The 13,601-nt window shown below is 48.2% G+C and overlaps 1 protein-coding gene across 1 annotated transcript in view; it reads left to right on the top strand.

Moving 5' to 3' along the window:
• Nucleotides 1-13,601, top strand: part of LOC146783432 (glutathione S-transferase theta-1-like) — a 108,665-nt gene that overhangs the window by 29,210 nt on the left and 65,854 nt on the right. The window contains exon 2 of the mRNA XM_085634341.1: nt 10,059-10,146. Coding sequence (XP_085490467.1) covers nt 10,059-10,146 — 88 coding nt within the window. The remainder of the gene's footprint in view (nt 1-10,058; nt 10,147-13,601) is intronic.

Genomic DNA, 13,601 nt, shown 5'->3' with positions numbered 1-13,601 from the left:
GGGTGGTAAAAATTACCTGGGAGTTTACTTTGACTTATTAAATACTAACAGTTATCTTATTCCAGGTCCTCATAAGATAATTGTTCATCACTAGGTATTTTGGTTCCTTTAAGCACAGAACAAGAGCCTAATAGGTTTGGAGTGGTAGCTGAGGTTCTTTTGAGATAAGATAAACTGGATCAATGAAAAAACCATTATGAGGCCTGACACGTTTACACTACAACACAAGTTACCTACCAGAATCTACAGTTTAAACTAATGCCCATCGACAATGGAATCTCTGACGTGGAGATGTAGGGGAAATCGTTTCAAGCCCCAAAGTAAAATAAAGAGGAGGCTGAAAACAAAGAGCCATGTAACAGCGTTTAGGGGGAATTACAAAGTACTAGTGTGCAGAGTGTATGGTATATCAAAGGAACGTCCTACCTTAATACTATAGAGGGATGCAAGAGCCGCCTTTTACCGAGTGGGACATCCGTCCCCACACCGGGTGAAGAAAAATCGTGTTGCTCTTTATATCGGTAGGCAGATGCTAAACACCAAATGGGTCTTTACTTTAAGTTTCCTGTCTGTTCATTCTGTATAGGCAATCAAGACATGTTGAGGTGGTTGTAATTGCTTGCAATATTTATAATTTATTAGAAAACAGCAACACATGCTAAAGTCAAAAGAAATTAAAGGAAAGATGATCTTTCAGAGGGGGCTTAAAATACGCACAATGTCGAGCATAAGCTTGTACTATTTCTGGGCATCTATAAGTAAAAGCAGTCAGGGCTTATTTTCTGTGATAAGCCAAGAGAAGCTGATAAAACCCCCACAGATTCACATGCTCGCCAGAGAATAAGTAGTGGAAAGTGAAGGCATGAGCCAAATGGAAGCTCATATATCTGTCTGGAGCAAAGGCTAAGTCTTTAAATAAGTAACCATATGCCAAGGTTAAAAGACAGGCTTTCAACGTGTGCTACAAATGTGCACACATCTGAGCATAGGCATGTATAGTCATTGGGCTTGTGCAAATGAAAGTAGTCGGGCTGAGTTGTTTAAATAGGCTGAGAAAACCGCCACAAGTTCAAAGGCTCGCTGGCTGAACAGAATTGTACCCTGGTTGGTGCAGTGGAGAATGGTGACTAGCGTCTGTTTAGTGCTACACGGTCCCAGTCTGACATATTTTAAACTTGCATTACACACAGGAGAAGAAGATAGGATCTATAAAATGTGCAAAAGGGTTTAAGATCAAAAAGAGCTTCCAAAATATAGATTTTGCATAGTGCGATTGTTTTTATAACGGTTCCTTAAAAGCACACAGTTCACGGCTCAGTTGGCAACTCCGTGCAGTATGATTAAAAAAGAATACGTCTGTGTTATCGGGAAAATTCAAGTGATTCCATCAGTTAAAGCCAATACCAGCTTCCAAGCACCCTTCACGATTGCAGATTAACAAGTTGTGTACATTTACATTTCTTTCAAGCAAGCAGACATCCTGGCAAGAAGACTTGTTTTGTTGTCTGCCCATCCCTCGGTTACACATCACAGGAGACTCCCTGCCTTTACACTTCAGCTGAAACATTTCATCTCTCACATCATCGAGCTTAGCTCCTCATTGGGCTAGTGCTGCAATGCTCAACTGGCCCCCTAGAAGGGGGCTCTTTACTGGAGATTCTGCCCCGCCTAAGTTCAGTCCAACTTAGGAACTTCCTAATGATGTGTGAGGACGGTCTATCGACTTAGAAAGATGAGACATACTGGGTGCTAGAATGCCACATTGCACAGCGCAGCTTGTACCATTTGATGTGCTCACTGCACTTTCATTGGTTACATCCAGGTGGAAAATGGGTCATCCACTTCATAAATTATTTGCCTGCTACATAACCAAGTGATCAATACCAGTATACCTGATTGGTAAAGAGATACACAATATGTTTCTTACGCTGCCATAGATTGTCCCCGACAATGAGCACCCAAGCAAACCCAGACTTGGAACAGTTCACCCTTCAGGTGAAAAGGCCCCACCAAACCCATTGACCGGTTCTATGCTCATATCTGCATCCCAGCCAGCAACTGTGAGTTTGTTAACCCACATGATGAGATCTGGGGTCACGTTAAAAAAGAGTGTCACTTGTTTCAACTGCAGAAGAAAATTTCACACAAACAAGATGAAGCTGCGAAAAATGCTTAGGCTGTGCACATGGAAGTGTCACTAGCCGCACGTCTCATCAAAACGGAACCAGTAGAACAGGTGAGCAGAGAAACTTGAGAAATACACAAATTGTCTGTAAAGAAGCTTAACAAAATATGCAGGAGTTTGGCAACATTCCACACCTTGACTCTGGATACCCTGCCTGATGGAAGACCATCTCCGCATGTAGTAAAGCAAATACTTTTGCAAAGGATACAGGTCTATGACAGCCCTCACTTGAAATGAGAGGCCCATTCATCACAAAAGTCACCCGCTAGTGCTAGTCTGTCATCACACAATTCCTCATGTCTTGAGCAATCATAAACTGAAACACAAATTCTTTGCATTTGAAGTCCACAGCAGACCATCAAGGGTAAGCTGAGTGAGTATCCAGATGTATTCACAGCAACAGGATGTCTCAAAGGGAAAAGAATAAAGTTGCACATTGACACTTTAGTCCAACCAGTCATGCTGTGGCAGAGACTAATAACTTTCCATGTCAGAGACAAAATAGAAAAGGAAATTGAAAATCTGGGGAAAGCAGGAGTCCTTTAGAGAGTAGAAGGTCCTAACTCATAGGTGTCCCCGAGAGTAATAGCATGCAAACCCAAATAATCCAGACAGGTCTGAATATGCATGGACAGGCGGATGCCCAACAAGGTCATTAAGCGGGAGTGCCACATTAATCCACCATTCGATGATATAATTTCAGAAGTGAATGGGTTAAAGTGTTTTTCAAAGATTGATTTCAAGTCAGACTGCTGCCAGATTCGCTTACACAAAGCATCCCACTATATAAAAACATTCTCCATTCATGTTGGTCTCTGGAGATCTAAGCATCTTAGCTTTGGTATTCCCTCCCTGTTGAAGTATTTCAGAACTGTGCGAAAGAGGTATTGTCAGGTGTCCATGAAGTGCTAAACTTCAGCAATGATATTCATGTAATTTGCTCACATTGTTGAACAACACAGCGAGAGACTTTGAGCCCCACTCAACAGTAGAAAAGAGGGAGGGCGTGGCAAGCAGCCATAGATGGTGGTTGAGTCTCCTTTGAGCTTCTGCTGAGATCTCGCTTATTCTTTGCTAACTGGAGTGAGACACCTCTCCAGACCCCACAGAACTGATGAGACTTCCACCAGAGAGATGGCTCATGCTGGGGGAGACCTGGATGGTGGGTGGAGACCCGCAATGGGGTGAAAAGTGCCAAATAAGTAAAGAGCCGGCGAGAAGTTGTGCCTGGCCGCGGCCACAGCCGACATTAAACTTTACCAGACCCTGGAGATTTCTTGCTCCCACCTGTGACCCTCGGAGGAGCAGGAGGTGGGGCATTCCTGGCAGTGCTTGCGAGGGGTGAAAATGAGCCAGACCACTGGGCCCCATTCCCTGCCCAGAGGAGGTGGCCGCGACGCCCCAGGCCAGGGAGGCAGGCGCAAGGAAGCTACTTGCATGGGGACAGGACCGGAGTGTGCTGGCCCCTGGTGGCACTGGTCTGCTACTGTGGCCCTTACCCTCTGTTGAAGAAGAAGTGAGAGAGCTTGGCCCGAGCAAAGTACATTTGTGGCTAGCCTGCATGCCTTGGGAAACCGAGGCCGCACCTTGAACAGTGATTGGGTTCACTGGGGGAGAGAATCTGCCAAGACCCGAGAGCCCTGTAAAATGCCTGGTCCCTGTCGGAGCCCTACCTAACACAAGGAGAGGCTTGCCTCGGAGATCAAAGATGCAGGCCGACTAACCCTCACACTTTTGCCCCCACAGGAGACCTGGGGAGGGTCCCATGATGGAGGTGACAACGCGCCCCCCTTGACTCCCACCTCAGCACTGACATCTGCACATTCGGTCTGCCAAGCAGGGCAAGGCGGACCACAATAGCCTCCAGCAAGACATAAGATGGTGAAGTGGGGGGCACCAAAGTCCTCACAGGGAGCTATGGACAGATTGCGAAGCATGTCTCATCGGAGGGGTCACCCTTGGCCAGGAATTCGACAAGAGAACAGTTTCGACAATGGGGAGATCAGTCCTCATCAGCCATATTGCAGGCCATACATGAGTCCAGGGAAGCCCTGAAAGGGAAAGTAGATGGGATGGAGACGGAAATCTTTCCTTTGTCATGACCTCCAGAAGGTGATGAATGACAGAGCTTGAGACCTGAGTCTCCTCAGCCGAAGACGTGCATAGAGCCCTGAAAGCTAACTTTGTACAACTCTGAGATGCTTCGTTCCAGCTGAAGGAACAAGTAGAGAACATGAAGGGTAGATTTCGGCAGAACAGCTTGCGACTGGTAGGAATGTCAGAGAGACTGGCAGGCACTCACCTGGAACAATTCTTCACCAGGTGGTTCTGATCCTGGACGATGTACTCCCTTTCTACTTTGTTGTTGACTTGGCACATGGGTCTCTTGCTTCATGTCCACCAGGTGCCCCTCCTAGACCAATCATCTTAAGACTCCTCAACTGCACAGACTGGAACACCATCCTCTTGGTGGCCAGAAGGTGGTGCTACTGGACTCAAACAAAGTGATGACCTTTCCTGACTATATCCTGTGGTTCCAACACCAGAGAAACATTTTTTGTAGTGAAACTTGAACTCCAATCGAGGCAGATTAAGTACATGCTTCTGTACCCAGCGTGACTTATGGTCATTTTCCAAGAGAACTTTTTCTTTGATGATCTAAGGAAGTATGATGAAGGGTTGAAGACAACCCCTGCCCCCTGAAAAACAAAAACGCAGACGGCCAAATCCAAGAAGTGAACTCCTGGGCATGTATTAGAGGTAGGACACACTTTCCATGTTTGCGCCACAGTGCATCTTAAAGCGCCGGGTGCAAACATGGAAAGCGCGCCTTATCAGGAAGAATGCTCTGCCTCCAGGGAGCTGCAAACACACACTGCTCCCAAGGGTAGAGCATTCAAGAGAAATATGGAGCAACTGTTTAATAGAGAAATTCAACATGGAGTCCCCGAGGCCTCTGCCTTGAGTCCTATACTGTTTAACATATACCTAAGACCTCTGGTAACTTTGATCAAGTCTTTTGGGATAACATTCGTAAACTATGCGGACGATACCCAACTCATAATACCCTTGAACAAATCTGACTCTAACCAACTAAACAAACTCCTCCTTTGTTTAAAAAAGATGGCCCAATGAATGAACGATAACCCACTAAAATTCAATGGAGAGAAGACTGAATTTCTATGCTGCGCACCAGCAACTCCCTATACACTTCTGGCCTTGGGCAACTAACGCGGACCTAAAAACATCAAAACCGGTACGCAACCTAGGAATCCAATTTGTTGATTAACTGTCTATGGAAGCCCAAATCAGTATAACTGTAGCAACCTGTCATTGACTCCTTAGAACCTTAAAGAAAATTACCCTTTTAGTCCCCCACCAGAAAACTGGTGATACAGGTGTCAATTCTAAATAGACTAGACTACTGCAACTCCTTGCTACTAGGTAGTCCTGAATACCTCCTAAAACGACTCCAGAGGATTCAGGTGTTGGCAGCTAAACTAGCGCTAAATAAAGGGAGAAAAGACTCCACCTCAGAAACACTATACAAACTACACTGGCTACCAGTAAAGGAAATGTGCAAGTTTAAGTCACTATGCATCACCCATAGGGCAGTAGATGGCACAGGACCTAGAGCCCTTCAACAAATGACTAAACTATATGAATCCTCTAGAACTTTAAGATCCTCCCAGGCTGCCCTCTTATCTACCCCCTCCTTTAGGAAAACAAGAGTAGGTGGCAGAACCTTACAGGCACAATGTGCAAGTCTCTGGAACTAACTTTCTCCCTTAGAACCAAGATAAACTTGCTGAGCTTCAGGAAGGGCATACAAACTTGGCTGTACCCCTGGAAATAGATAAATGGATGGAAAGATAGCCCATTCCCAAAAATGCCAGATTCCTCCTCTATTCAATGATTTATCAGCGCCAAGATGCCCGTTGGGTGATAGTCGCGCTTTATAAATTCTAAATAATAATAAAAGCTGGTCGGTTTACTATGTGCAGGTGTCAAACCCCCTGCACTTTTAAAAGGGGTTAGCGATCCCCTTGCAGGCGGGTTCAGTGAGTGACAGCACCTGCCTGCAAGGGGATGTTTGGTGGGATGTTTTTGTGGTCCATGTGGCCCCTTTTATCCCTGCATCTAGATGGTGCATTGAAAGTGTAAAAACAACAATTGATGGACATAATGCTGAACAATGTCAAACATTCACCCCAGTGCAGAGATCTTGACCTAAATCCATTGTTTTTCTGCTCCCCATGCCATTCCAGTTTAAACCCAGCCATATGCAAATCAGTCTTGACCCTGCTCCCCTTGAGAGCAGTCCATCCTGAACTGCCAGGCCAGTTCCTTCCTGGACCGGATACAAGCATCCTCTGCATTTTGTTGTCAATTGTTCTTTTTGCATTGTCACCCCGAGTGGGATGGGGATGCCCAGGTGTGGGTCCCGTGCTCTCCATACTACTGGAGTGAAGCTAGCCTGGCTGATAAGGGTCGGATACCCCGAAACCTGTCCCAGAATGCTTGTTTCCAGTCCAGGGAGTTCGGGCTGGACTGTCCCCATGGGGAGCAGGGTCGCGACTAATTTGCATATGGCTGGGTTTCAACTGGGATGGAGAGCTAAAAAAAACTGACTTTAGGCCCAGATCTCGTACTGGAGTGAATTTTTGACATTGCTCAGTGTTGACCCCAGCTTCTCCCACTGTCTCTGATAGGCGGCACAAGGCTCCACCCACTGTCGCGCACCCGGCTCCTCACACTGTCTCTGACAGTGCGCACCCGGCTCCTCACCCAGTGTCTGATGGTGCCCACCCGGCTACTCCTCACCATGTTTGATGGTGCCCACCCGGCTCCTCCTCACCCTGTTTGACGGTGCCCACCCGGCTCCTCCTCACCCTGTTTGACGGTGCCCACCCGGCTCCTCCTCACCCTGTTTGACGGTGCCCACCCAGCTCCTCCTCACCCTGTTTGACGGTGCCCACCTGGCTCCTCACCCTGTCTGACAGAGCGCACCCGGCATCTCACACTGTCTGACAGTTCATACCCAGCAGTTCGCACCAGGCTCCTCGTCACTCTGTCTGACAGTTCATACCCAGCAGTGCGCACCCGGCTCCTCACTTTGTCTGACGGTGCGCACCCGGCTCCTCACCTTGTCTGACGGTGCGCACGCGGCTCCTCACCCCGTCTGACAGTGCTCACCCGGCATCTCACACTGTCTGACAGTTCGTACCCAGCAGTGCGCACCAGGCTCCTCGTCACCCTGTCTGACAGTTCATACCCAGCAGTGTGCACCCGGCTCCTCACTGTCTCTGACAGTGCACACCTGACTCCTCACCCTCTCTGACAGTGCACACACGGCTCCTCCCACTGTCTGACAGTTCGTACCCGGCTGCTCCTTACCCTGTCTGACAGTGCGCACCGAGCTCCTCCTCACCCTGTCTGACAGTGCGCACCCGGCTCCGCACACTGTCTCTGATAGTGCGCACCCGGCTATTCACACTGTCTCTGATAGTGCGCACTTGACTCCTCACCCAGTCTGACTGCGCACACGGCTCCTCACACTGTCTGATAGCTCGTACCCAGCAGTGCGCACCCGGCTCCTCACCCTGTCTGACAGTTCGTACCCAGCAGTGCACACCCAGTGTCTGACAGTGCGCACCCATCTCCTCTAACATTTTAAATGCCCCTCTTAGTCTCTCCTTATACCCTGAGATCATTATAGTTTGTTCATGTGCACCTAGCTTCTATCCCTTTCTGCCATATAGATGAGTGCAAACGGCAGCCTCAAAGAAGATCTCTGCTAAAGCGACCCTTCGGGGGATCCGTTGGCATTGCAGCGCCGTCCCAAGGAGGAACTCCGCCCAATGGTGAAGCATGACATCCTTTAGTGGATGTGTGAGGGCAACAAACAGTCCAATTGACTGTCCACTCTCATTACCCCGGCACAGGCACTCTTCACACTCTGAGAAATTGTACCTCTCTTATTCTCTAGCTTCACCAAGGAACACCAGCCCTATCATTGAATTTTGTGATAAAAGAGAAACCCTTACCAGCCTCTTGGCCAAGGCTTATGTAGGCACCTGCAAGCGGCTGCACAGGAGGCTTACGGGCCCTAGCGCTGTGGCTAGTGCTCAGCAGTGCGGGCTGCAGCCAGGATATGACCGACAAAAGATGTCTTGTTTGAGAACAGTAGGTACCTGTGAACTAAACTCAGACCAAGGCCATTAGTCTGGCACATTTCAGAACAACATTTTAATATAAAAGTGTTCAAATGTGGTGCAATTGCAGAGTGGTTATGAAATGCTCTAGTGCAGTCAAGCAGTAAAAATCTTAAGAACGCGCTCCCCAGCTCAGCAACTCTAGTCTCCTGGAAGTGGAAGCATAGACCAACCACTTTGGAGGAGTCGGCAGGGTGAGCAGGGCTACAGGTGTGTGCAGCGGGTTGAGCAAACCTGACCACAAGCCTTTTGAGGGGACTGCAGGTTCCCACTTATGGAGAAACACAACACAAACACTATAGGAAATCCTCACAATCCTCTGTTTACAAGTTGCAGCTTCTCTTTTTAAATTCATTGTATTGGCGCAAACAATCACCATAGTACGTCAAGACCGCCTCACAAAATTTACAGGCATTCCTGATGGAGAAACTGTGTTTAAGAACTATACAGAATTATTAGGATCGAGCTACAAGTGGGGGGGGGGGGGGGGGACGGGGTTAAACATTAGCTCAAGCCAGTAGCATATTTTAAAGTCAGTCCTTGCACCACTTCAGTAGATTGAGTTACCAGATCTGGAGTTTTACCAAAATGAGCAGAGAATCTAACAGAATCAGTGGTCTGCCAAATCAAATATTGTTTTAGAACCAGGTTCAGTGGTGATTCTCAAGTAACTGTGGAGGGTCAGGAGTTATTAGAATGGCGCTTGAGATGTTCTTAGAGAAGGTAACTGTTGTAATCACCTGATGGTATTTCCCTTCCTCTACCCCCCTTCTCCTCTCTTGGAATGTTCCTGTTCCCAACTTTCATCCCACTGCAGACTCTGACAGCTGCTCAGCGGACTGGAAGGGTGATGGTGCATGTCCTGTTCTAATAAGCCCCTGCACAAGTGTTGTGTCATGGACTTCACTTCATAACAGCTACATTTCAGGAAGCACTTTAGTGATTGCAGGAGTTGGCAGGTCTCAGTGGCTGCAGGTGAAAGAGTTCCATCGCTTTGGCGCATGGCAAGAGAGTGCTCGAGATGATTTCTTCTTGAGACACTGTATCTTGATGGAATAATACACTATGCTTCTCACCATTAGGATGCCCCCAGATATGATCAGATTATGTGAGGCATTTTGGAGTACTTGGGCTCCGAGTGTTCCAAGCGACACAAGGCTTTCCATAGATGCAACTCCCCTCAGAGCCACTATGAAGAGACCGGCATGATGGGACGTGTTGGAGGATTAGGCTTCTCGTGCATGAACATGCAGGGCAGCTGTCAGTGGAAGACTGCTCTTATTAGGAAGTCGACAGCTTGCTATTCCACTGTACAAAAGGGGGGGTGGTTGTTTTAGTCGTCACCTGGCTAAGGTTTGCACCTACAACCTGGTCTCAATCGACAACAGTACATGTATGTTAAGCTGAACATGCAAAGTCCTGAGCAGACCCTGACCTAATTAAACAATGCAACACTTTACTAAGCAGACGCAAACAGTGCACCACTGGGAAATAGCATAGTTTAATAGGTGGCTAGAGTGGTAGGAAAAGTCCCAGCACCTTCATATATAGTGGGTGTGTATGGTAGAGCAGCAGGGTTCACAGTGGAAGTGTGAGTTCATTTTTCTTTCTCCTGAATGCACAGCTCTTGTGTCATAAATAAATGTTTTATCTTCTAGGGGACAACCACAGCCCAGAGTTCAAGAGAGTAAATCTGCTGCACAAAGTCCCAGCCATGAAGGATGGAGACTTCACCTTGGGAGAGAGGTGAGTGTTCTAGGTGTCGCATCTACCATACAGGTTTCTGCTGCCTTTCAGCCTCCCTAAGTCTATGAAAATAGATCCAGGTATTGTGGAATGTTTTTACAAATATGTATGCATGTATGTATATATCAGAAAGTACTTGGTATAAATTACACCTATCACTGAGAGTAAAAGCATTACTAATATATCTCCGCACACATCTTGTTTTGCACGTTTGCCTATTGTCCTGGTACCAGGAGGTCACTCCATTTAAAATCCATTTTGTGCACAGTTTTCTAGTTTACATATGCGCCGAGTGGGGTCACTACAAGAGACGCTGACTTGGATTTTGTTCAATTGGGCCACATTATGTGTACGTATAAATTTGGATGTGTTTAATTTGAGCTTGTTCCCTTGCTGCAAATGAAGTTGGTTTAAGGGCAGCCCAACCCCTAAACAGTATCCTTCTACATGAGCCTAAGCCTAACCCAACCATGGAACCAAGCTGCCAAGACTAATTGCTGATCCACCCCCTTCCACCACACCAAAGCATAAACACAAAAGGCAAACCCACAGTTAGGATTAACTCAATCCTTAAACATCAGTATTAACCAAACTCCAAGCCTAAGCCTAACTAAGCCCCTCGACTTTACAGCAAATTGTAATTCTCAACCTAACCGAAATACAAATTCTAACCTCAACCCCTAAATTGACCCCCAGTCCTTTGGCTAACGAGCCTATCTGTAGCCAGAGCATATCTACACTTCCCAAACTTACCAACACCCACGTCTAGGTCCAAAGCCTAAGATTCCAGGGTGAAGGAAGTGACCCGATTAGGGCCACCGGGTCACTCGCGACCGCCTCTCCGCCTTTAATACGAATGAAGAGCCGGTCAGACAGTAGGGAATACCAGCCAATTATATTTATTCAGGTACAATCGAGCGGAGTCCAGTCTGACCAGCCTCCTGGGATTGCTGCAGAGAGACTGACTTAAGCAAACATGGTGCTACATTATGTAGAATTCAGAACCAATGAAAACACACCCTGACTGGAAATTTCCAGTTGGAGGGAGCTAGACAAAGAAGGTACAGAAGGATAAGTACAGAAGGATAAGTTTCGATCCTGAAACCGGGCACACGCTATCTTAATGCCAAGGTCGTTCTTCTTGTGCCTGCCGCTCTAAAGGTGGGAGCAGGCCTCTCTCTAATGGGAAAGGTATGCGCTAATAAGAACAGTGTATTCATTAGTACAGCAAGGCCCCTGCTTGGAGAAACGAAAACTACCACAGCTGCTCTCAGCAGAGGCAGAGAGAGAAATTAGTTTCAATCATGGCTTAAAATGGCGGCTGAACATAAAATGGTGTCTCGAATGCTAACTTAAGACGTACAATACATAAAATGGTGTCTCGAATGCTAACTTAAGACATACAATACATAAACAGCACGGCTAAACCATTTTAATTCCAACAAGGGGTAAATCGAATCCTTCAAGTCTATAATTAAAATGTTAACTGTGCTCTACAACCATCAAGCTGAGCACTTACTCTCAAACTTGAATCTGATCACCAAAAAACCTAAGGCTAACACAACTTCCCGAAGTCTAAACCCCTAAACACATAAGCCTCTAAGCCTAACCTCAACTAACAAAATTACATTAGTACAAGACCTAAGTCTGTAGTTCACATCAGTTTAGTCTTCTGTTATGGTCTTTTGCACAGCGCAAAGCCTTCCGTTGGTATCACCTCGTAGGACTTTTGGTAGCCTTGGGGCATCTTTTAGGTTTAAAATGTTTTTAGTAGTATTGCAATGCATAGAAACAAACAATACGACACATCGTGAGTATACGAGTACAGCGGCGAAGTCCAATGCCGGGCTGGAGGCCCTGTAGCGAACATTCTAATAATACGGCAGTCCGCTGTGACCCTCGATGATGAACAGTGCCGTAACAATCAAACAGTTCCCCCCCCCTCCCGAACCATCCTCCCCCACCCCTAATTCCCACACCCCCACCCCAACCCCTGCTCTCCCCCCGTCCAGTGCGCAGGTCTGATCCACTCCGTCTCCCCCTCCCTGTCTCTCCCAGAGGGACTCCACCCCATTACCAATCAAGAGGCAGATTCCTCCAGGGCCGTAAGCCGCAGGAGGCGAAGATATCTCGGGCAGGTCAGTTCCCTAAATTCAGTAACCAGCAGGGACTGAAACGGCTGCCAGAGATCATTGAACTGCTCTATATCCCCTGCCAGTGTAAGCGACAATTTCTCCATCCCCAACACATGCCATAATCTGTGAAGGCGGCCCGTGACAGTGGGGAGTGTCTTGGAGCGCCAGTGCGCGAGGATGTTCTGCATCGCCGACCCCAGTGCAATAGCTATCTGTCTACCCCTGCGGGATTTCAAGGGATACATCAACCCGTTCGGGAGGCCCAGTAATATGTATGCAGGGAAGCGCGGCAGCTCAGTGGCAAAATGGGAGTCGATATCGTCTATCACCTCCTTCCAATAAGAGTCGAGGAGCGGACAGCCCCACAGGATGTGTAGCAGCGTGCCCACCCGCCCGCATCCCCTCCAGCAGTTAGAATCCTTGCTATGATCCATGTCGTGTATGCGCTCCGGGGTGTAGTACCAGTACGTCGAGACTTTGGTGAACGTGTCAGTGAGTCCCATATGGTACGCCGAGTGCCTGGCCCTATATGCCACCTGCTCTCATTCCCTATGGCTCAGCGACCTGCCCAGTTCCCTCTGCCAGCGCTCCCGTCCCGGATTATAGAAGTGGGAGGAGGGTGTTTGTAACAGCTTGTAGAGATCGGTGATCAGCTTCGCGTCGGACGTGCGAGTCAAAAGCCATCGCTCATACGGGAGAAGTCTCCTATCAGCCGTCTCTCGCACCTGTGGATGCAGCGCCCAGTGGCGAGCCTGTAGGTAGTGCAACCTCTCGGTCTCCGGGAGCGCATACTCCTGTCTGAAGCGCACGAAGGGGATAACCCCTTCCGGGTCATACATATGATACAGGGCCCGACACCCCGCCTCCCGCCAAAGAGCGAAGGCCCCCTTCTCCAGTCCCGGGGTGAAGTCCGGATTATCCAGCAAGGGTGTGAGAGGTGAAGGGAATGTTGTCAGGCCGTGCACAGCGTTGGTAGCATCCCAGACCCGTAGGGGTACTTGCGTGACGAAGGAGGCATATAGATTCGCCGGGCGGTGAGCCCGTCGAAGGAACGGCACCTCTTGCAAGGGCCTGCCCGCCACCGCTTGATCCTGAAAAAGCCAGTGCTTGTCGGATTCCCACCTACTCCACTCCACCAAGTAACGTAACTGCACTGCCTGAAAGTACCTGCGGAGGTCCGGGATCCCCAGCCCCCCGGCCTCCGGCGTGAGCATAGAGAGCGCCCTTTTCATCCTGGGCTTCTTGCCCCGCCATATGAAACGCGCCAGGTCCGACTGCGTCTGCTGGATCCAGCCCGTAGGTGGCTGCAATGGTAACGCC

The sequence above is a fragment of the Triturus cristatus genome, chromosome 11 (genome assembly GCF_964204655.1).
Source record: "Triturus cristatus chromosome 11, aTriCri1.1, whole genome shotgun sequence".
Classification (NCBI taxonomy): domain Eukaryota; kingdom Metazoa; phylum Chordata; class Amphibia; order Caudata; family Salamandridae; genus Triturus; species Triturus cristatus.
The sequence above is the reverse complement of the archived record's forward strand: the minus strand, read 5'-3'. Positions and strand labels throughout refer to the sequence as shown.